Source organism: Ursus arctos, unplaced genomic scaffold, assembly GCF_023065955.2.
Source record: "Ursus arctos isolate Adak ecotype North America unplaced genomic scaffold, UrsArc2.0 scaffold_19, whole genome shotgun sequence".
NCBI lineage: Eukaryota > Metazoa > Chordata > Mammalia > Carnivora > Ursidae > Ursus > Ursus arctos.
In genome coordinates, this window is record NW_026622863.1 from 17807824 (window position 1) to 17833589 (window position 25766).

Genomic DNA, 25766 nt, shown 5'->3' on the forward strand with positions numbered 1-25766 from the left:
CTCCTAAATGTGTAGAACACATTTATTATTCTATGAAAATCATCAAGAATGTATGCAGACGTACTCAAAACACTAAGAACCACATCACTAATATCTTTTTGCGAATGGAGCAAAGTCTTATGATAACAGAGTTCATGGATCTCCACAAAGTGTTTCATTGCATTTGTCTTTAGAAACATTTTCGGCCATTCCTTATCATTCCTTGAAGTAAATTCCTTGTATATCTGACCATTATCTCTTAATTATGATAAGCACCTCTGTACATAACAGTGTTTTCATTTCTGCAAAACTTTATTCAAGCCCTACTTTTTTGAGAGAATTTCCTGATAAATAAAAACTAATCCACTAATTAAATATCTTCAGAAAACTCTTGTATTTCTTGTCTCCAGTCTTAGAAGATAAGCAAGACTACCAAGCTCTGAGCTACTAGAACTGTATGTCATGTGTTTATTGAGTTCTTTTGATGTATGGGAGTGACTTAATTCTTTAAAATGTCCAGAATTCTGCCCAGAAATACTGAGAAAGAGAACTTGCAATATTGTAGAAACATATCTTTTAATAATACTACCTAGTATTTTAATATGGACGAGATTTGGTACGATAATTTCTGGTGTAAAGATGACTTCCGTATGCATTATTCCTTTTGAAGGTTGATAAAGAAGACAAGGTACATAAAATATCACCTAAGTTCCAAGTACTACCCTTGGCATTTATCCTATATTCTTTCATTTGTTCATCACAGCAATTTCATTTTAACATTATCAAACAGTCTGTTACAGAAAGTTAAAAGCTCTGTCCAAAGTCACATCTCCATTAATTGGTGGTTGTGGAACTTGTCTGATTTCAAAGTTTGTGATATTTCTCCAAATACCACGTTTGTACACACAGTATATTAGAATAGATGAATCCTTAGCTCCCCAGCACTAAGCCATTCATTTTGTGGGAGAAGAAACTGAAGTCCACGGAGAAGTAAATCACAGTGTGACCTTGATGGAACTAGCAATGGTGGTCTGGCCAAGTGAAAGCATGAAACTCAGAGAAGGATGATTGTGCTCAGCATACCGGGTTCAACAGCACTTTTTTCTCAGACCGCCCGAAGATAAGCAGCCATCAAAAGGCTGAGAATAACATAGTCAAGCAATAGAGGGAGGAAATTTTAGTAAGCAATCTAGCAGGATGAAAGCAAAGGCAATGGGTGACCCAGAAAGTTCCAGGGGCAACAATTAGTATACTTCTCTATGAAGTGCATCAGTACATTCATTCTGGTGGCACTTTAGGGAACAGATCAAAAATGAACCCAATGCCATGTCCAAAAATCAGCACAATACCATCTTCTAGTTGCCAGGGACCCTCAGTAAACATTAAACACTGAAAGTTAGCTAAAGCCAGGTCACTGACAAGTATTTGAACCAATGATGTGTGGGAACTGGAAAAGACATAAACAATATATAACAAAGCTTGGATCAAAACTATAACGGATTCTAATAAACCTACAAAAATAGAATCATTAGCCCCGGTTCACTGGCAGTGTTGCCGTACAAATTACAGTGATGCCTATGGAGCACCTTGAATTTGGAAAGAACTCACCATCGTGATCTGACACCTGCCAGAAGCACATTGAGTAGCATGGTTCAACTTGTCTGAGCGCAGGCCTTGTGAGCACAGTCTGAAACTCACAGGGAGAATTAGCTACCCATGACTATGGGTGTACATCACCACTCTTATCAGCCCATTGCTTTGTAGAGATGAAGACTCTTTTTTATGTAAGGCCAGTTTTACAAGTTGGGTAAGGTCTAAGAGAGAACTTTGTTTATGACAGTATAGAAGTTCGAATGTATGTGATCATTCCTTCCCAAATCACAGTATTTTGTAGGCTAGCCTGTGAATTTCTCCACTATATGACAAAAATCCATGTTAAATTATAGCCTTCCTTTCTGTGAATTCAAATTAGTATAAGACTGAGTTGTGAGAACAAAAATACACTGTTCAGGAGGACAAAAACAGTGTCTATTTTATTCACTGCTTGGTTTGCAATTCCAGGGTAGTGCCTAGCACATGGTAGGCACTCAATAAAGAGGTAGGGAATGAATGAGCGAATAAGGATATACTCTGTTATGAATAACCTCTAGAGGATAATGAGGAACATATTCCTTGACTCGTGTCTGCCTTAGCAGTTACCCCACTGTCCTGTAGAGGAAAGCAAAGCAAAGCAAACTTCATAGCAACTAAACATTCCCTTGCTCTGCTCACAGATGAGGGGAACCTGTGTTCTTAGAATGATTGGAAATGAGCTAGATAGAAAATGGAGGGAGCAGTTGATGTGTATCCTAGATAAAAGGAAGGGAGAGTGGATTTTAAAAGCATCATCGGTTTTATGTGTTCAACTCAAAGGGTGTATAAGGAATATAGAAGATGAGAACAAGGTAGAAGGGAGAGAGTGATGGATAATAATATTGGGGAGAGAGCACCCTGCATCATTGCCTTTTTTAAAGTACACTATCATTGATTTTTTAAAATACGTTTGACGTTCCATAGTTAGCGTTTAAGATCTTCACAATCTGGTTTGTTGTTGTTGTTGCTGTTTTTGTTTTACGTAGGTGCTCCTAGGTCAAAAATCCTATCATTCTATCAACTCCCGAATGTTCCATTTTACCAAATATAAAGAGTTGTGTCCAGTTGGATCTAGAGATAGAAAACCCAGCCCAATGGAGACCTAGAGTTTTTAAGTCCTCTTTGTTTGTGTCCATTGATTATGTAATGGTAATGAGGATTGTATTCAAAGAACAACTTCAGTTACCCGAATATTCTTTTTCACCATGTCTCCTCTCCCTTTGCTTTACTCATGGCCAGTGTTTATAGACATGTTCAATCACTAGTCATTCAGATAAGAGGCAGTTAAATAGGATAGCATTAGTTATCACCCAAATGCCTTATTTTAGTTTCCTTATTTACATTTTTGCTTGTTGCATTGGGTGTGTGCGTGTGGGTTTGTTGCAGTGGGATGAGAGAGCTTCAGGAAAATTGTAGAAGACAAGGAGAGAAAGGAAACTAGTATTTATTGAGTACCTTCAATTTACCAGACACTGAACTTAGCACATTTGTTTTTTTTTTTTTAACTTAAATTAGTATTTTCTTATTCAAACCAATATATGGGTAATTATTCTCTCCATTTTATAGATAAATGTTCAAGTTTTTTCAGTTATTTGTGAAAGTTCTCACACATCATAATCAAAGGAACTAGGATTCAAAGTTAAATACTCTTAACCATGAAGCTTGTGCTGCACTATATTCCATAGCATCTCTCTTTCGCTGTTCATTCTAATTCATCCGAAGTCAACTTTTAAGATGTTTGTCTATGGCAGTGTCCCCTTTACTGTTTCCAAGTTCCTCCTCTGCTGTCTCTATCCACTTTAATAAACCAAGGGATCCAAAGCACATGATATGTGTTATTCAGGTCACATCCCGAGACAGAATGTCACGTATGCCTAATGTTGTGTCTACAAAGTGCTCAAAATTAATTCAAACTTCTGTACTGAAAGGAGATAAAATGACTGTCGACTACATTTAGTACTTTTTTAGAAAAGGAGAATTTGCATGGACTGACAGCTCATTTTGTTTCCACATTCAATTTTAATATTTGCTTGTGCTTACCAAGAGGACAGTCGTATTTATCTGGCACCCACAAAATCCCAAAACCTATTTTTATGCTTGCAAATAGATTCTATATCAGTAAATAGCATTATTTTTTAATGGCACAAACAAGAAAGTGGTCCAAACAAGATCTGATAAATAAAAAAACATTGAGTAATTCTCCTCTTCCTAGTGTTCGATTGATCCTTTTATTTTTTCTATTTTTCTCTTTTGAAGCAAAAGTCTCAGAAAGCAAATTCTCAATGAAAAGATTCTATGTCCTAAGGCATCTTTATGATAACTAAGATAACTTTAAGGTAACTAAGCATGTACCAATTTATCTCTTGGTTTTTCTCTTTCAAAAATCTTCATAATTAGAATGCTCTGTACAGACCAGAAATGAGTTAGCAAATTGACTGGAAGGCTCTGAATCAATTTATAACTTTGAGTAGCAGATGGACAACCATACATATGTCTATGCCACGTAGCCAAATGATATCCCTGGTAGTCAGTGATCTCAGAATTAAATTATCTCCCACAATATACACTAAACAATAAATACTAAGAGCAGTGCTGTGTCTGAATAGAGCAATAATTTTAGGATTTTCAATATTTGCAAAGGAAATTCTTAACTTCTGAAAGCATTCTTGTATTATCATTTAAAAAAAGGAAAGAAAACAAACAATCCAAAAAGATATGGAGACTATACAAAATAACAAGAGTTTTATTGAAACTACTTAAGCAAAGAAGATCTAGTTTTCTGAACCAACTCTACAATCGTATGCAACTTGGAGAGTGGAAGTACAGATCTGTTATCTATTTTTCTTAGCTTGCACATCATCCTTAATTACAGTTTAGACGACAAAATGAAACATAAATGGCTTTTTATCAACGGAACATTGCTGGAAGCATAAACAATAAATTATGAATTACTGAAGCAGAAGCCTTTTGGATCATGTATGCATAATGCTATTCTGCATATTTGGGATCCCAGTTGGACCTCCTGTTTCATGCAAATTGAGTTCTACCTTTTATGATTCAACATTGACGAAAAGTACCATGCTTCATATGGGTCAGAGCTGATGCCTTATTTGGAAAAGATCTCAAGTCAGTGTTTGGTGCTGTGTGGTGCTGTGGAAAAGTTCTCTGTGTGAGCAGAGCAGACAGGGTCACCATATTGCAAACATACACATGTAGGTATTCATTATAGCACTCCTACAAGCACATGGGTTTCACTTGTTGCTTAGGTATGGTTGCCTGGGAAACCCAACAGTAATGGCTCAGCTGTGCCTGAGGGATGGAGGCTTCTGTAAAGGCCACTTGAGGAAAGATGTTATTTTGGAAAGTCCTGTGTTTAGCTTCAAAGCAGCCTGATGTAATGGAAGAACTCAAGGATGTGTGAGGGGGCCGGAAAGGGGACAGCTGACTTACAAAGTGGACCTCTTTGCTCTGTGGGTCATCAGGAAGACCTTTCAAGTCCAGTTCTGCCTAGATGGGGCACAGTTGGCTAAAGGAGGATGAGAGAGGGGCTCCGTCTGCCTCAACACCGACATCCTCAGTACAGCAGAGGCAGGCGTGCAGATCCCGCCTGAGTAAAGGTGGAGGATAGAGGGCCAGCTCTGGCTGGCCTGGGATCAGGGAAATTCACTTCCACCTTTAGGCAGCAAATTTCAGTTTTGTGGCAAGAGTAATGTGAGATAAGCGGACATTCTTCAAAAGAGCAAAGGAAGATTGCCTTTAGTCGTCCAGCCCGTGCAACACGATTCCACAGGGTTTATGTGTTAGGAGGCTGTGGATGTTTGAAACAACTTGATAGGCCAGAATGGAAAGTAATCCTCCTGAGTTGGAAGTTGGGGTCAGCTACTGTATGGAGAAAGCGGAGTTTCATTTTGGCAAAGGAGAAAGAAAAGAAAGACTGTATATTCAAAAACAGATCCAAGAATCCTGCAGCTATTTCCATGGCTGGTAAATATTTTCAGTTTTCTCCACCTTACCCTCTTCCTCCTTTTTTTTTCTCCGTATATCTTTCTATTATAATGCTCTTAAGATTGCAACACGTTACAAAGCAGATTTCTTGCAATGCATTCTAGTAAGGATGAAGGTTTTCAAAGCTACCAATGAGGCCACTTTCACCATTACTGTACAACATTCAAAAATGAACAAGAGTTCAATCTGCAAAGAGACCTGGTTGAGAATGATAAGCCAGAGGAGATGGAACATAGCATGAGAATTTAGAAATTAATAGATTAACCTAATGAGGATTTTGTCCCATTTATTGATGAATTTTTTATGTGGCAGATATTGTGCTAAGAGGTGTCTAGCACATAGGTTACACATATCTATCACAGCACACTTGTGGGGTGAATAGGTATTGTTATCTTGATAGTACAGATAAGGCGACTAGGGCTTAAAATAATTGGCCTGTAGTCCGCGTTCTTACAAGGGATGCTTCTAGAGGATAAAAACACATAAAACACACTGCTTGAAATTGGCCAGTCAGTTGAGATAGAAACCTCACAAAACAAAGCATGAATTATATTCTAAATAGGTAAGCACGTTATGGACATTGAGATAACCCAAGGCACCTTTATTTCAAAGCTCTTGTCAGCATTGACTTATCCAAATTAATTGTCACAATTATGCCTGTAGAGTGAGGTTCTTATCAATAGGATTTTGGTCAAAAAGGAGATATCAAGGAGGGAAAAAAAATATGTGTTATCAGGTATCCTGGTTCCCTTCTGTCTTTTCTTAAGCCTAACCACACTGTAATTAAGGCCAAGTTTACCATCTACTTGTTTCCTTTCCATAATGTCCTCTCTAGGGAACAGAGGTTTATGTTTTTCACATTTCTCTATACACGATTCAAATAATTTGGCATAAAACATGAAGACTCCCATTTGACCAGACTGCTCTCTGGCAATTCCAGTCATATCTTTTAGCTATAATGGACAGGCTGGACAAGATCATGTTTCTGACAGACCTGAAATTTTCTGCAAGCAAGATAGTTCTGTATCTGTAAAAGGTCCATTTATCTTCCCTGTCTTTTTATATTTAATTGTTGAGTATCGTCCATTTTCACATGTTAGAATGGAAGCCAATATGAAATGTGGTCAGCAAAACTCTTGCTTCTAAATTCATCCAACTGGAAGATGGAGAAACCAATGACTGGGCCATATAATTGAGAAGATTCAAGGTGCTATGATTGGTGTATATATATGATATAAATGACTCATCATATTTCTGACCTTTGTTTTCACCTTCATCAGTATTGAAGGTTGCTTTCCTAATCTGGACGAAATGTGAATCTCATATATTCAGAAAGAATTATTTGTGAAATCACTCAACTGTATAGGAGATAAGAGACAGCTAATTTCTATCTCATTTTGTCTTCGATTATGAATTAGTCTGCTGAAAATTGCAGAAAGACCAATCTATATGAGGGATGAAAAAGATCACAGTAACTTCAAGTTGAAAGATGCAGCTACAAGTTCCTCAGAAAATGCCAAATACTAAAACCATCTCCTATAAGGATCTAATTAAACAGGGGATCGTCCACCTGAATATATTTGGTGTGTTGGCTTTCTCAAAATCTTAACCTTGGAACTAGCAAATCATGACACTGTCAGTGGAGAAACATCAGCTAATGCCCATTTTAAAGTCCACCTTATGTAGAAAAAAGCAATTCTAAATATGATTATACCATTTAATTCTCTCCATCTTTCAAACATAAAATATACCACAGTTTTAAAATAAATAATGTCTAGTATTTGGACTTTTTTGTTTTTGTATTCTCTTATCATTAATAGGGAATGAGTAGTAGGCTAACACAATATTCATTTATTGAATGAATTCATTCATTTCTACTATATACCTCCACCATTTTAAATATGACAACTTTCCCCCATTACTTTGATTGTTTCTACATACAAAAGGACTGTTTTCCCCCCTATTCTTATAGTAACTATCCGGATGCCAAAAAGGTTGAGGTCTAAAGAGCAAAACTCATGAGTTTCTGATCTAGGAAAAGGAAGATAGAGTATAAATTATACATATCTATTCAAAAGACCACTGGGCTCATGATTTACTCTATGGACATGTTGAATGTTTGGATCCTAAATCCAGAATCACAGTGAACATATGTCCTGGTTTCCACAAGACAGTCCTGGTTTATGTTTTTCCAGGAACATATATAAATAGCAAGCCCTTTCAATTTAAAAAATGTCTCAGTTGGAATAATAAATTATGTGGTCACTCTTGGCAAAATAAACACACAATTTAAAGTAAACAATTGTGGTCCAGAGAGTGTGCTTTCCACAAAATATTTGCAACACTTGGCATCTATCTTTTTTCAATTATTTCACACACAAACCTGTGACATAAATAAAAAGTGTAACTTCCATTTTCTAGTTTCAAAATAAAACAGATAACACATAGTCTTTTAAATATTCTATTGAAGGGCTTACTGAAATGTGTGATAGGGCGAAAAGAGGTTATCTAAGTGTATAAACTTCTACTTTCTATTGATTCTAAAACTTAGAGAAAACACATGAAATTCATTCACTGTCAGACTAAAATCTCCCCTTTCATAGGTTTAGGGCATAACAAATATGGTACAAAACTACACTTTTCCCTGGCACCCAAAAAAACTCATTCACTCAACACATGTTTATGTAGCGCCTTTGATGGGCTATACTTCTATTACAGGCATATCTTGAAATTGCATGCACAGAAAATGCCAAGAAGCTCAGAACCTTTGGGATGGGAAAACATTTCTTCACAGAGAATTTTTAAATGTAGGGCATTTCATATACAAAAATAATGACTGATACCTCTTAGCTCACAATCACAGTGAGCATGGCCCACACTTATGCACAGACTTGTGGCTTTCTGAGTTGGCTTTCATCTTAGACATATTCATGTGACTTCCATAAAAAAGAAATTGTTGTTAACCAAAAAATAAAGACAATGTACTTGGATTCCAGTTCCTAATTAGGGGAGGCTAACAAAGGAGTATTCCATTATTGAGACGAAAGAACAGGATTTTGTCTCTTTAGTGTTTGTAATAGTGGAAGCCAGCTAAATGAGTAGCGTCTGTATAACGACTTCGTCATTTCATTTTTGGTGATGCCTTCACATTTATCAGAGAGTCCCCAAAGAACTAAGTAGCATTATGTTGAAAGGTAAGGCCATAATATATTTAACAAGAGCTGTTAAATGTTATTTTATTTCATGAAGGAAATGTTAGCAAAATTCACTACCTCCTTGAAACAGAACATTGTAAATAACCCAAACAAGCGTCATGAAGCATATTTTACTCTTCTAATTGAGTATAGCTTTTATAGAGACCATTCAGAAATCCAAGCAAACACCTATAGTAAAGCTGGGAGACAGCTTAAGACAATGCATTTATTTTGCTAATCATGCAAAAACAGCTGAAACTAAGACTTAAATATACCTGGGCCAAAATAAACAGTGAAAAATGCTTGTTGAATATACAACAGCTTAGGAAACAAAAATGTACAGATGAGATAGACTTAAAAAAAAACTATGACCTTCACATGTAATACATAATAGTTAGGGGAAACAGTTAATCCAAACTTGGTTCTCCAGAAATAATGAAATGGATTAAATGTTCTCCGTGAGTGAAAGACTTACAGTAAAATCAGTTTATATTAGCTCCAAAATAATACTGATAAGGAGTGTCCTTCAAGAAGGATTTCTTGATCTAATTGCTATTATCAAAGTTGGGTCAGGCTTAAAACAAATACCTCTAATGTGTACCCACAAACCAGGCAAAATTAGGATAGGCTTTCCCTAAAGACTTGGTAAACATTCAATTAAAACTTAACAACTGTGAAGTATAAGCCAGTTCCTTCTCTAACAGATATCTCGGTATCTCAGAATTCCTGGAACTTTCCCAGGGGTTAAATCTTACTCTTCAGTTTTCAAAATAAGGTGATTGAGGTATTCCCTAGGATAAAATTAACTTTCACATTAACAATTTTCTTATCTATTGTTTCAATATTGGAAAGAGGAAGTGATGTAATTACTGAGCCGTTATGCTGATAAGCTAAGTTTCAACTGCTCGTGGGTGAATAAAAATTATTTTATTGATATTTTCAGTCAAATTGTGAAATCACATCCTATTTTCCAATTTATGTTCTACCCTGTTTCACAGGGCTAATATATTTACCTTCATTTTTCTTGATGGTAAAATTCGGATTGTTGACCATTTCTGGAAGAAGACTGTATAAGAAATAATGTCCATTTTTGGGATCATCTTTGTCCATGGCACTCACTGTTTGAATGACCTGTAACATAAAACTCGACGTCAGCATTTCTGATGACATCAGAGGGCTTATACCGCCTTTAAAAGCTGAGTGACATCTCTTTAGTGGACTAATACTTTGGTCCAAGAAATTTTTTTTTCAGTTTTCTGAATTGTTGTGGATGGTTTGTGCCAAGAACAAGGAGAAATATTCATTGCATTAAAACCTCAGCTTTGATAAACTGATGAAAATTAAGGTCATTACCTTTGTGTCCACTTGGTATTTGTGGCTCAAAATGGCAAATTTAAGGGTATTTGAAAATTCCATTGGGTAATTACAGGTTTCTTTCCAATTTGAGTCTATATGGATATCTAAAATGAGATTTGGAATTGTTACAGTGATTGTAGTGTGGCTCCTGGGAGGATCTTGGAAGTAAAGAACTTAAATCTTGAGCCCTGGAAACTCTTTTACTCATCAGACTACAAATGTTTGCCAAATAGAATGTTCCTCGGCACAAACATCACTGCAACAAACCTTTCCGAAGAGTTGCCTGTGTTCCCTCCCAATAATGAATACTGTTTTTAAAGCAAGTGGATAACACATGCAAACAATGCTTTGGAGTGTATCCTGAGATGAATAAATTATAGGGATTAGGAGAATTACCACTGTGCAGAGAACTGTTTGGATACATACACATACTTGGAATCGGTGCCGGTTGAATGTGCTTAATTCATTTGCAAAGCTGCATTAACTTAGTGCTAAGTTGTTTCTTGGGATGTCAGAGAATCAGCTTAATAATTCATATTTATGATTCTGTGATATTAATCACTTTAATATGAAACACTGGACAACAGTTAGTGTAGTAAAAATTATAGTTTATACTACTATTGTAAATAACTACCACATAATTTTTACAAAAAAAAAATGCCTGCAAAAGCATGACAATCAAGGTGATATCAGATACACCATAAAAAAGAATTAACAGGGAAATGCTCTCAGGTTTGTGGAATTTAGAGAATGTAATGATGATGCCTAATACATTAGGACTGTTTGAACAGTTGGTCCCATTCAACTTTACCAATTTCATTAAAGATACAAAAAAAAAGGATCATTTCTGTTTGAGAAGAGGGTATCTTTGCCTTGTAACTTATCACCTGAACAATTGTGAGAAGCACAACATGGAGCAGCTGGGACTTCTGCCTTGTATTGAGCACATACTGTATGACGAGCCGCGCATTACAGTTGAGACACAAAGGAAATAACTTCTCTCAACTTCTATTTCTCCATTTTTAAATTGGGACATATTCTTACCCGGTAGGTATTTTACTTTTGTTAAGGACCTTGTAAAATGTCTATTGTCAGGCTTAGCTTGACTAACAATATAACAAGAAAACAGTGCAAAATAGAACTGATGATTAAGACAGTGAGGCAGCCATCAAAGTGATGGACTCTGAAATTGAGGAGCCTTGAGAGAACGCATGGTTTTACCCTTTTCTCATTGCATGGTACTGAGGGAGTTACTTTAGTCTTTCTGAAACTCAGTTTTCATGTATTTCTAAAATTGCAAATAAAAAGTACCTTTCTCATAGGGCTGTTTTGACTACTGACATAAATTCATGTCAATCTCTTAGCATCTGGTTCCTAGTAAATGTTCAATGAATGATCTTATTATTATTATTGTCCTTATTATTATTGTTGTTGTTTTATTAGTGTCACTGCAGTTTATTCATGACATAGCCCCATGAGAAGCATACTGGCTTTTGTTACCCAAACAATTCCCTAACCTCATCAGATTAGATGGCAATATAATTATATTTACTATATCTGAACACCTAGCATCTTTGCCTTGACATTTAAGTGCAGAGAGATGCCCTGGGCTTCTAGTTTTATAAAAACAAAGGAATGGAAACCCAAGGGGAGAAGCTGGGAAAACACAAATAACTTTTATGGCTAGCCTACATGTCCAGATATTTAAGAGAAGAATTTGACAGGAAACTTCTTTGAGGCAGTTATAAAGAACAGGGGTGGGGGGGGGGAGTTATTTGTGAGCATCTGGAACATTCCCTGCTCCCTTTATCCAGTTTTGTTTCAAAAGGACTTCTTTGTCCATGTGCACCAGTTCAGAAAGTAACTCTTGAAGTGCGTGAGCACGAGTGAAGAAGGGCACATGAAAACAGAGCTTCTTGACATCCTGGGATGAAAACCATTCATGACTAAATGCATCCTTATGATCTATTTAGTGAACAGAGCTCCTGTAATGATACCATTTCTAATATTTCCAAGTAATCTGCATGAAAAAGACTCCTACCTGCTGGCAAAAGGAACTACATGAGTTATTTCATTAGTTAAGCCACCAGGACCAAAACAAAAGATGCAATAATTTAGCTTACCTGAAGTAAAGGAGTGTAATTACCTGTCATGCCATATCTCAGAAGTTTGGTCTAAACATTACACCTGCAATGAATATGTTTTTTTCCACCATCACTGTTAGCCAGGAACTCTGTTAGACATGCAGCTTGAGCCTACTGACCTAGAAAGCCTTGGGGTGAGGCCTAGAAATCTGCATTGTAAACAGCCTTTTAGGTGATTCTGAAGCCTGCTGAAGTCTGAGACGAACGTTTTCAGCTAAGGGAGATTGGTGTTTACAGCTCCCTCATTATTATTCATTAGGGGAGTTTGTATTGTTAAGCTTGCACCAAGCTCAGTGCATGATGTGTTGGGGAAAGGGTGATGAAATGGTGACTCTTTAAATCAACTTCCAAATATCCCATGAACAAGTTAAGAATTTGGCTTAAACCATTTCTGACACTTCATTTTATCTTAATGCAGATGGCTACTGTCTAGACATTTTATCTAAAAGTGGACACCCGGTAAACCACTTGAAGGACTTTATGCTATTAAAATGCATTAAGGGGGCGCCTGGGTGGTACAGCGGTTGAGCGTCTGCCTTCGGCTCAGGGCGTGATCCCGGCGTTATGCGATCGAGCCCCACATCAGGCTCCTCCGCTATGAGCCTGCTTCTTCCTCTCCCACTCCCCCTGCTTGTGTTCCCTCTCTCGCTGGCTGTGTCTATCTCTGTCAAATAAATAAAATCTTTAAGAAAAATGCATTAAGATACTCCTATCTAAAAGGCTGAAATTTTCACTGATGTAATAACATCTGAATACACTTAGCTTTAAGCAATAGAAGAAAAAGAACAGATTTAGTCAAGGAAGTGCATCTCCACACAAACAGATTTTATAGGTAACACTGAGTGGATGGCAGAGGAAAATCACACACATTTCCCCGTGAGCTATTATGACGTCAGTTAACTTTTCGATCACTGGATAACTATTTAATGGAAATGATATAAAAATTTCTGAGGAGGTCACAGATTTTTAGTAGTATGTTTATAACATTTAGTTTAAACATTTTTCCTTTCTACCAGCATTAGGATGCAGTTGAAAAATCTAATGTTTGATCATTTATTGTGGATTCTTTTCAAGGGAAGCTGGAAGTTTATATAAAAACTTTCAGAAAAACAAAGTGTATCTGAAATGTTGGGATAAGGAAATGAATTTCTGGGCCATACTTGGAATTCTGTGGGAGCAGACTCTGTTCTATTTCTTGAGATTACTAATTTGAAATGAAATAACCATTCTAAGGCATGAAACTCAAAACAGAAAAATTTTGAGAATTATGGGGCCATATCTTAATTCTGTTTTATTTTTAAAAATGACTCATTGCTTATCAACACTAAACCTACCTTACATTGTGTTCATTAGCAGAGACGACTAAAGTTTCCTTTAGACTATTTTACATTACTTCGAAAATATATAATGACAGTGATACTCCACTGTCAATAACAGTATCACTGTCATTGTTAACTTTTTGAAAGGCAAGCATCCAACAAACAAATACATTTGCGATGATCTGATCTGTTTACAACCATAAAACTATCATGGGATCTATTAGAATTCCCTGTAAGATTCTATAGATACTACTCACTGGCTTGTTCTTAGGTACCAGGCATGATTATATATGCTGAGTTGGATTTTTACCCCCCTGATTGCTGTAAGAACAGCACGTGGTAACCAGTATGTATTGCATAAATGAATGGATGAATGAATGATGTCAGCATATTTTAGCATCATTACTAATTCTCACATAACTGTGAAAAGTATGTATGAAGAGACGTACTGGAACCTAGTGCACCAAAGATATGATATATAACATTTGATCCCAGATATATTTAATAACAAACTACCGGCATTCTCCTGCCCCAGTACATCAGGCTGCCTCAAAATCTTGTTGACATTCATACATTCTGCACCAGTATGTTAGTTAAATTGGGGCTTAGTCCTTCAGTATTTTGGAGAGCAGATAAGGAGGCACTCATCCATTCTTGTTCTTGCTCTTTCCTGGGATAAAGTTTCCCTTTTCATTCTGACACATAGCACAACAAAATGAAGACTTAGACATCATAGTTCCTTGCGAGTGTGGACAAGGTGAGAGGACAGTTGCAGTTTTTGGAATGCTTTCCAGCGTTTCTGTATTATACATCTGTGCTCCAGGAACACTCAACACTGATAGCCAAGGTGGTATCTACAATCACAGTACACTGTCACTTTCTCAGACAAAACCTGGTTTTCTTTTTTCTTGGCAAGTCTTTCTGTGGTGGTGTGAATTGGAAGGTGATGGAAAGCGGGTTGAATGAGAGTGAGTCAAAGGTACTGTAGGAAGGACAGCATCATTTTTGGTTTTCTACACATTCTTCGACCCATTATTACCAGCTTACTTCTGATTATCAATATTAGCTTTCCTGGAATGCTAGCTTTGTTTCTTAGAGCAGGAGTTTTAAACTTGGGAAAGGAAATGATGATCTATGAATGACTGTCATATGGCTCAAACCTCTCAACTTGAAAGTAAAGTTGAGTGGAATTATTCATATATGCACATATAGGAGGGGAAAGTCCATAGCTTTTATCACATTATCAGTGATTTCTATAACTGAATGAAATTAAACAAAAACAAAATAGGTTAAGAACCATCCCCTAAAAGAGGGGTCCTTGAGAATAAGTCATAAACACAAGAGAAATCAAGTCATAATATTGATGATAGGTTTAAAAAAGAGAAAATACTGGAATTTGAGAAATTATTTTAAAATCCACATGATGACCCAGTTATCCTCCATTATTTCAAAACTGTATAATATAGTTCAAATATAAGCACTGTTCATAGCTGTTTAATGGATAGTTCCTGGATATTTGTTTTATAATTTGCATAGTAATCGAATCTCTACGGAGTCTTTTCTTTTCCTACCCAGAGTGTTTTCCCGTTGCCATGCCCCCCCCCCCTTTCTTTTTTTGCATGAGGACATCTTTGTCTTTAAAAACCATTAGGTGGCTGTTCAGAGCATATACCACAGAAATCCAATCTATGGAAAATACAACAGGAGGCTCTAGATTTGATTTGATATGTTGCATTTAAACACTAAGTGAAGTCCTCAGTCCTCTGGGTAGACATTTGGGGTCTGTGCCTTCATAAACCCATTTGGAGAATTTTTGACATTTTCTCTGTCTGTTTCCTTCACTGCCCTTTCCATTCCTGAAACTAAGTTGAGATAAAATGATTTAAAGCAAGGGCTCCTGAAGAATGTGTTTAGACCAAGTTTGGGGTTTCCAGTTTCTCGTGCTCTTTTTTTTTTTTTTTTCCTGGACTCTGCATATTTCACGTGAATTTTGTGCACCTCTGAGTTAATATTAAAAAACTATTCCGTCACTTGCTCTGCTTTGAAAACCTCATTAATAGGGTAAAACCCACAGCTTCTAATGTAGCTGAGAAGTGTCAGGTTCCTTTCAGTCTCTTCTCTCCATCTTCCACGGAATGACTTCCCAGGGATACTTCCTGATGCCTCCTTAACGTCCTAAACACCACTTCCTAGGCTGAGCATGTGTGGTGTCCTTTAACTTCCTGGAGCAGGATTTTTCTGACTGGCTTCCATTTACCACTATTCTATAGTTTCCTCTGAAGGAAACTGGAAAGATTTTATAACCAACCACGTTTGCTAAATGCCAAAGATCATACCGCCCTTTCGTGATTCATATGTACTTTTAAATGCAAAGGAATCTTAGAGTTAAACACAACAAGCTGAAGAAAATGTTGTGAACTTTTTTAATTCAGTGCTTCGCAGTCTCATTAGGTAAACCCCCCCCGCCCCCACACACACGCTGCACCGTAGATTGATGTGCTGTACCCTACAAGTTTGCTCTCAGGCACTCAACTTTGAGAAATGCTATCCTCCAAAACTCCATCAGAATCTTAAAGGCCTAGAAGATTTCCACCTCTCTGCGGAGGCGTTGTGTCTCCATAGCTTGGTGGTTACTGCGTCATCTGCGTGTGCGTCTCTGCCCTTCCAACAACATGTCAGCTCCTCCAGGTACCGCAGGTGACCCAATATATGTCACTAGCACAAAGCCGAGGCCTAAGGCCGTTTACTACACATGTCAATTTTACTGTCGCCCAAAAGGCACCAACATGGCTTCTAAGAACAAATGGAAAGAAGCATATGCACGTGCCCACCTTGTTTCCATCCTAAATTCTTATTCAAGAACTTGTAGGTTGGAAATAAAACAAAGCAAATATATCTGTATGAAATAGACCAAGATTTTTAAACGATCCCTGACACCATTTTCTCTGTGGATCATTGATCTCATTTAGGTCAGGGGCCAGAATCAAACACATGGAATTTGGAATCACACAAGAGATTCAGCTGATATATATGTCGGCTGCAAACATGACTTCACAAAAAGACTTAGATTGTATGTATTCCTGTAAGTTGATTCCAGTATATTTGAAAAAATAATGATAATAACTCACAAATTCATATGGGGAGGAATAAAGTACAAGCCCTCCCTTCACCCTTAGTAAATAAAATACTTGGAAATTATCAGAGGAACAATTATCCCAATACAGGGAGCTAGATTGTCTTCTGTTATATTGACCCATTGAGGGACTATAACGTTTTGCTGCAAACCAAACTCCTGTAGATACAGTAACAATAACAAAATAACAAAACAATGCTAATGAAATATATTTTGCTTTTTAGATTATGAGACTAGTTAAAATATATTCTAATAACTACAATTATTTATTAAGCACTTGATATTGCACTAGATATTTCTAAAATAGGATTTAATAGACGTTAAGGCTGAAGGTCCCAAAATTAGTAAATGGCAAAGCTGTGACTCAGATTGTTTTAGTTTGAAACACTTCCACTGTATTTTTTATTTATGCTTTCCCCTCTGTTGAAGGTGAGCTCTAAAAGTCATACCTCTGTTAATGATTGTCTTGAAATATGTTTTGTTACATATGATTTTTTCAAATATCATTTTATGCATTCCACTAATTTACCATCTCCTTACTCCACCCCCCAAAATGAAAATAGTACTTTATGTTTTTGTTGAGGTCATCAATTTCATCTGTCTTAAAAATCAATCCTGTCTCCCTCTTGTGTATGCAGATAGATCCTGAAAGATGCCTGCTGGCAGGGAAGTTAAAATTAAATCTCCTAAATTTATTGTTTCATGAGTATTATAAAATGCCATATTTTCGATTCACTGTTTCACATTTTTTAGAAAAAGACCAACAGAAATTTTAAAAATAAAGTAGCAAACTCATTCATTGCTGGTGTTTATCAACAGATAATTATTTTTACTCTTCTCTCTAAGCTTTATTTCTTTTCACTGGAGATTTAGTGGAATACTTGTGGATAAAGTGTCTTTATTTGTCATAGGACCTGATTTTTTTCCCTTTTGGAAAATGCTCACTCTTGATCAGAATCTTATTTCTCGGAAGTGGTTCACACAGGCAATGGAATCTCCAAGTTGGCTTCCTTGGGAAGCACCGTGAGATCCTAGGAAGTGCAAGGACGTGGGAAACCCATCTATACCACTTTTCATGGCCTTAGGGAAGCCCCTCGCTCTTTTTCAGCCTCAGCCCCCTTATTTGTAAAATGTGGTTGCAACACCACACCTGTGAAGCAGTGATACTGTTTGTATGTTGGACATCTGTCTATATTATATCATTCATGTAAGCATACGGCTTTCACAATTCCATATCTCCATCTCCCCTGCTACCACATTAGAGGAGCTACCCCTATTTTTGCAATTGCAGCCTTCTAAATGTTTTTTCTGCTTAATTGCATGTGTGCATGTGTGTGTGTACATTTTAGTCAAAATAAGACCCTTTCTGTCCAATCTTAGTCTTGCTTAGTGCATTCTTCTTATTACACTTAAGCCACAGAGGTCTTCAATTCTTCAAGCAAACCAAGGTCTTTCTCCCTTCAAATCTTCACACAAGCTTATCCTCCTGGCTAGAAGGCTCTTGCTTCCAGGCCTTGAATGCCTAGCCCTTTTCCATTTTTTTTTTTTCAGTTTCATTTCAACTGATACCCATTTAAAAAGTAACTTTCTCTGACAACACTATATAAAGTAGATCTCTGCTTTTTCTTTGTTCCCCTCTATTTAGTTGTGCTGTTTCCTTCTTCCAGTTTTCAAAACTGAAATTATATTATGGATTAATTCTTTTTTTTTTAAATAAGCCCTTTTCCTCATTAAGTTCCATTAGAATATTTTTTGTCCTTTTTACATTATTTCCCCAGGTCATATTACAATAGTTAGCATCTTGTAGATGCACAAGAAATATTGTTCAACAAATAAATAAATGATTTTTCATTTGAAGAGGTTAGTTTTTGCACTGTGTGTGAGTAAAACAAGGGTTTCCATGGCAATAGCTGAGAAACTAGTTATTGAAATATTTGTCACTGCTGAATGAAATGAATTAGAACTGCGATTCTAAAATTCCGTGAATATTCATTACATGCCAAGCATTGGCTAGATACATATCTAGAAATATAGGATGTTATTTGTTATTTTCTTTCTTTCTTTGCTTTTTTTTTTTTTTTTTTTTTGGACTGATACTATTCCTAGGATAAGCAAGCATCATATTGCTACAGTACTGGTCAGTGACAAATGGGATTAAAAGGGGTAAACCAGAGCGGTTTTTTTTTTAGCCCAGACATAATTAACTTGATGCCAAATAGCAATCCTCAACTTATATAAAGGGTGACGAAGCTCCAATTACATGCCACTGGATTCATTTATAGTAAAAGGGGACGTTCCTTCCTGAAGGAGAAAAGAGCTGATGCAGTCTGTCATCTAACTAGTTTTCAAACAATAAAATATTCTCTGGGACTAAATAAGAGACCTTGATGCACACCTGGAAATACAACATTTTCAGTGTAGTCTTTGCATCAATGAACCATCTGGAGGAAATCATCCTAATTATGTATGTATCATAAGCAAGGGGTTAGCATCTGAAACAAAATCCTAGAAGGACCCAATTGAGGGGACAAGAGGTAGAACAGAGAGATGGAAGGCCCTCTGGCCAACACTGATCACTAGAATTCTCTATTTTTCTTTCGTGTTTGGTTCTGAGTGTGCTGTTGTCAAGCTTAATGAAGGAAGATACTGGTTTCTCCACAGCTGTTACCTGTTCTTCCACCCGTCCAGCCAGGTTATCATTCTCTTCAGAGAGAACCTGGTTTATCCCCAGCTGACTCCTTTTCAGCTCTTGATAGATGTTTCCTGGCTCTGGTGGAACGGGTCCTATCTTAAGAGGTCTTTTCAGTAAGAAAGCTCCATTTCCCTTCAGCTCTTCAGCCTCCTTTCTGCCCAGAGGATTTGAGGTATGTTCTTGCAATTCTATCATTTCTAATTTTATTACGTGTTTGCCAGAGAGAAAACTCTAGAAGGGAAAAAGACTGTTGTTTAGGGTGTTGTTTGCCACTAAAGCCCCAGTGTCTCATTAAGTCCTGGCACATAGTTTGTGTTTAATAAATATTTACTGACTGACCCAAACCTACCATCCTACTAGACAGACACATGAACTGTCAGTTACATATTTTGCTAATTTTGAAATCTTTAATCCATAACGTCATTTCTGTCTTGGCCATTAGAGAAGAGTCTGTGGAAAGAATCTTTTCCTATTCCTCCTTTTAAACTGAGGGTTGAGTAATCGATGATTATATCATGCCGTGATTGAGTTGGAGACTAAAGATACCTTAAAACTTTTGACTTGAGATAAATTACCTACTGGGAAATTTTTTATTTTTTAAATAGAAGTAACTAGCAATAGCAAATACCATACTAACATTTAATTAGGTAATGGAGGGATAATTTCAAGTGATTCTAGTGAAAAGCGATTCACATTGACTTTTGTATAATATGGACTATGAACTATTTTTGTCATAGGTGGTTGTTACTCTTTTAAGAAATTCCAGAAAATGTCATCTTTCACTTCACAATAATGAAAAGGTGGGAGAAGCAGATAGGAATTCCAATTCTACGTTCAAAATGAACCTATGACAATTTTAGCACAGATGGGTCATGTACCAGAGGTCTACGTTTAGAGAAGAGGAAAGTGGCGTGCTTCTTTCCTTGTTAAAATTTGTATTTATTATTTGACTCTTTGTTTAAATGCGTCCAGTTGATTGGAAAAGACTAGTCATGCACAGTAAAATTCTCTGTGTTTATGTTGATACTGGTTTTCATTTTGTTCGATGTTTTAAAAACCTCTTTCTAGAGGTGTTCTCAGTCCAGAAGGTTTTTACACACTGGGTTTTTTAGTGCCTTGGCCTTGATTATTACTAATGATCTCCAGCTGCCTCGTTTCTCAGGAAGCTGATCCCCTTTGAGTTCAGCCTTAAATCCGTACCTTCCAGGCAAACCAGACATTTCAGAGTCCTCTATATTCCCTTCCCTGAGGCTGTTTTAAAGCAGACATTAATGGTTGAAAATACTGATGTAACTATGAATTTAGTGCTAATGCCGTTATTGACATTTGTTTTTCATGAGTGTGTGATCACCTTATAATGAATATTCTGATTTCAAAGTGAGTTAAGTGGTTTGTGGTGTTATGAGAGATGATTGAAAGTGCATCTGTGTTGAACTTACATAAACACTATTTGGTGTTGATAACAAATATGAATTTTGGAAAATGTTAAATATAAAAATGAGATCCTTGAACCATTAAAAGTGAACTAGGAATGGTGTAATGAATCACACATGAGTTCTGACTAGCACAAAAGATGCAAGGAATTCAGGAGCTGTTTGAACAACTTCCTGTGTATCAACCAGTCAGTCATATGTCCAAAGCTGATGTGAACAGTCAAAAACCTGATCTCTTTATGTAAATACGAACTCTGATAAACATACCTAAACAGATTCACTTGAGGATAAGGTAGTGGCAGTGGACAGATACACAACATAAACATTTCTTCACAGAATGAGTCATTCATTTTGATATGCAAAAATCATAAAACAAAGAATCAACTGCTTTTTTTTTTATTTTGATCTCGCAGAGGAAAGATGATGAAACAATGCATTTTTTTTTTCTGAGGATAAGAACTGCTGAGGAATCATTAAAACCTTGGAAACAGTCAAAATCCACAGGGTAAACCTCCAGGTTCCTGGAGGTCCAAAGGCATGCATATGTCAATATCACAAGTGAAGCCAATGTGGGATTTTTGAAATATCAATGCCATTGACTCTCTGAACTTGTGTGATGAGTTCTGCATGAAAATGTTTTTGTTTTCTGTTTTTTTTAATTCTAAAGCATTTGACATATTCTGTGTGATCAGAAACGTCTGGCTTATAAGTCTGTGATTGGCTACATTACCCCAGGAACAATCTGGTCCACACAACCATATCCTTAAAACTAACCTATGTAAATTCTGATCAAACTCTCTGTGCCAACTTGATCTGCCAATTTAGCTAAATGATAATTACTGCCATATACACACATGAATATACACATACACTCTACCCTCAAAAGATTTACAAATGAAAATGTTCAAAAGATATGATAGAGGGCAATTCCACATGATGAAATTAGGAAACATTTAGGTTAATGTTAGAATATTTTTAAGAGTATCATTGCTAAAAGTGAATATTTTTGATATATTTATCACACCTAGGTATTTGAAATTAGTTTTATTGCTAGAATTTTAGCTTTACTTGGTGTGTGTGTGTGTTTGTGTGTGTGCACGCACGTGTATTTTTGTCTTATTTTGGGAGATGAAAATGAGGCTAATCATTCTGATATAGGAGAGTTGTCTAGGGGAAAATCTCCACTGTTTCACAGGGTAACACACTGATCTTTTGTAATAATGAAATAAAAGTATAGGGCTACGGTGCTATTCCTTTCTGTAGGTGAAAAAAATCTGACTCTTGTCAGGTAAGCTACTCGGCAAATAATAAGTTTAATTCCTAACACCCACATGAGGCCCAAGAATAGTTGGATTAACAACTCCAGTGTCATGCTGTCAGCTGCTGTTTATTTAAATTAAAATGTCACCATCCAGAAATAAATTAGGAAGTTGAAAAACGATAAATTTCTTAAACATACAGTACTTTGGCACCTTGTTAAAATAAATCTATTACATTTGTGTTTTTAGAACTTTACATAGACTATTTCCATTTTGACATTCAGAGTAGAGCACGTTTTGTCTCTTTTTTGTCCTTCTCTCTTCCTCCCTCCCTCCTTTTTCCTTCCTTCCTTCCTTCCTTCCTTCCTTCCTTCCTTCCTTCCTATTTCTCTATTTTTGTCTATCTTCATTGTCCCTATCTACACTACATAAGACAGGTTAAAAAAAAAAGTTTCATCGATACACAATTTTCAGATGCTTTACTTGCACGTCTAAAACACATTTTTCATCCTATGTTGATCTAAATATAGCTACATTTTTACAGATTGCAAGATTCACTTTCTACCACTGGTCTTCCTGGGTTCCACTCTTAAGTGTTGTTCTTATGGTTGGCAGGAAACAAATACGCCCGCCCCATGAGCTTTCCTCTAGCTTCCTGTCATAAGAAGGTTAAAATTTTTGTCCCCGTCTCTCTAAGACCTCCCTATTGTAGCCATAGCCTGAGATACTTTAAGATCCTTATTTGGCTCCAGGTTTATGGCACAGAAGGTTATTCCACTTGGGGAACCCTTTTGGTCCTAAGTAGAGAGAATTAACCTCTCAAAAAAAAAAAAAAAAAAAAAAAAACCCTCCTTCTCTGTTCCCTGCCTGTGACTTTGCAGACAGTAAATGATGAGATGCTCACTCTAATGCAGGTTAATCAAATATGAGACAGTTGTATACAAACATATTCAGCATTAACAACATGGAGATATTTACTTGGCCGGGTTTTCCATTTTCACATAAAAATGCCTCATATTCGGATGCGAATTCAGGGGCGTTGTCATTGACATCCAGCACTTTAATAGCAACAGGCACTCGTGATATCTGACTGTGGTTCCCTATGGGAAGGAAAAAATAACATCAGCATTGAGGGTACTTCATTTTTAACGTGCAACTCAACTTTCTTCTTGAAAGCATGTGTGTCTGTTTCAACTTCCCTTCATTAGGGTGTTTTCAACATAGTGATGATGGAAACTGACCATTCAGTAGGAGAAAAAAAACAGCACGTGCTTGACGGCTTAAGTATAAATTAGAATTTCAAACACCATTTGCTGGAGCTTAGCTTGACAAAGACCATCTCTGAAAAACTTAGAGGTTTCCTTGATGAAGAAAGCGTTATTTTAATGATAAAATCCATTATACAAAATAAAAAAAAAAAATGCCCTGTGCAACAAAGATTTATCTCTTTGTTTAGCTTGGGTAGCACTCAAGCCATTTTTCTGCTATTACCGTATTTGACTGGCCATATGTTAAAGATGAACATCCAAAACCCAGGAAAAGGCCAGAACCAAATCACTGGTGGAGACAGTTTCCTTAACAATGATAAAGATAATACTAAAGAATGGGGAATCATGCCTTTGTGACTTCTATTTTTTATCAAAAATTGACCTTGGGATCTTTTTGGATAAGATAAGCCTAAGTCATTTTAATATTGTCATTTTCATAAAGATTTTCATCAGTGTAAACAGATAATAATCTTCTCATTTTTCCAGGTCAGTTCCAACAGCAGAGAATTTAATACGAAATCCTTAATCCTTAAGTCCTTAAATTTTAAAAGTTACACACACACACACACACACACACACACGCACAGAAATCCGGTGCTCTAATACACCGGTGACTTCGGCCATGTGATGATTTTTCATTTGTAATATATGCAATACACTTTGTACCATGTAATAATCTTTTGATCTCTTGTAAATTATACAGAATGCATTGGTGATGGCCAATTCTTTACTTGTGTATCTGTGGCACTGAATATTTATATGTAAGCCAAGAGGGGGGAAGTGTGTGGCTTTTGAATGTGAAGAAACAGACTTGCATTTGATGTATCAAAGTGATCTTTGTGATAATTGATTAAATTCAGAGCTCTAAAACCTTCAAACACTAATTTTTTTCTGAAATAGGAACATAGTTCTAAAGCACACACTAAATAATCATAGCCATGTTATAAATTTATAGTTGGTTAAACCCACTGGCAATGCTACAAGATCTGAATTTAGTTAACTAGCATGGCTACTCTCCAGTATCCTAATTTGATTAACTCTGGATGAATGAATATTACCCTGTGGAATTCCTACCACCTCAGTCATGGAACATAACCTCACTTCGCCAAAATCAAGCCAATGGCCTTACATGTCTCACCTGATAAATCCCTTTTCTTTTACTATCTTATCTCTAATAAATGAATTTATTCTTCATTCAGAGAGGAACCATGGACCTCTCTAGTTTCAATGGAAAGGGAAGTTTAAAAGAAATGACAAGATCCTAAGACAAGGAGCTTATATTTTATGCTTTACCCACTTGTGTAAGGTGGAAAAATAAGGTGTAAGGTGTTTGAAATAAAGTGCAATTATATCCTTAACGATTGACACCTCTTCTCTATCGGGACCATGAGCTGAATAACAGCTGCTAGAGAGGAAAGGGAATATAGTGTTTGCGCTAAACAGCAATGCTGGGGGTCCCAGCTTAGCTTCTACTCCCCACGTGATCTTGAACAAGTGACTTAACCTCCTTTTATTCCAGAGAAAACTGAAACAGAAGAACTTTATTTCCAGACTTGGTAAAAATAGGAGAGAACATGATAGTGCTCAGATAGTGTTAGGCACATAGTCCAGGGCATTTTAGCTTGTGCTCCTTGTAACTGTCCTTATGATGAGCACCAGGCCTACTGTGTAGTCTATGCGGAGGGATAGTTACATAAGTATGTCTCATTCAATCCTATGTGAATTACAGCTCTATGGAACTATGAATCGCATTCAGTTCGATGTAATTCTCCTATTTTAGGTGGAGAGACTGACATTCACAGGAACATATGCCTTTACCAATACTATTCAGTTAAAAATTAACCCCCAGGTGTAGCTTTGGCCTCCCACACATGAGACCTTTGCATATTATAGTATCGATGAAGTTCAAAACAAAATATATCTGTTTAAGGTAACTAATCATTGCCATTTCTTCAAAAACACATCCAGGTTTCTTATAAATACTGATCTCATGAGTTCCCACTATTTGAAGTTTGAGTCCAAATATCAAATGCCAAAATGGATGTATCTTTAACATTCTCAGAATTGCACTAAAAATCTGTAAGCCTCTTTGAGAGACTGACAATTTAAAGTCCATATTTTTACTCATGGTACTATTTTCCCCAAGCAGAGTCCCTTTAACTGTTCATTTCATTTTATAATTCTCTGTATCTCAACTCTACAAACTATTGATAAATTATTTATATAACATCCATTTTCTCTGTTCCACATCCTAGACCAACTCTTGTGTATATAAATGATTATAGGAGCCTTCTATTAGGTTTTTGTCTTCCATCTCTCTACCCTTCAATTAACAAATAGCCAACGATCAAC

General features: G+C 36.5%; 1 protein-coding gene across 1 annotated transcript in view; it reads right to left on the reverse strand.

The window, feature by feature from the left end:
• CDH8 (cadherin 8) overlaps nucleotides 1–25766 on the reverse strand; it is a 355394-nt gene that overhangs the window by 43520 nt on the left and 286108 nt on the right. Inside the window, exons 11-12 of the mRNA XM_057314604.1 lie at nucleotides 23125–23246; nucleotides 9824–9941 (exon numbers count right to left, since the gene is read on the reverse strand). Coding sequence (XP_057170587.1) covers nucleotides 9824–9941; nucleotides 23125–23246 — 240 coding nt within the window. The remainder of the gene's footprint in view (nucleotides 1–9823; nucleotides 9942–23124; nucleotides 23247–25766) is intronic.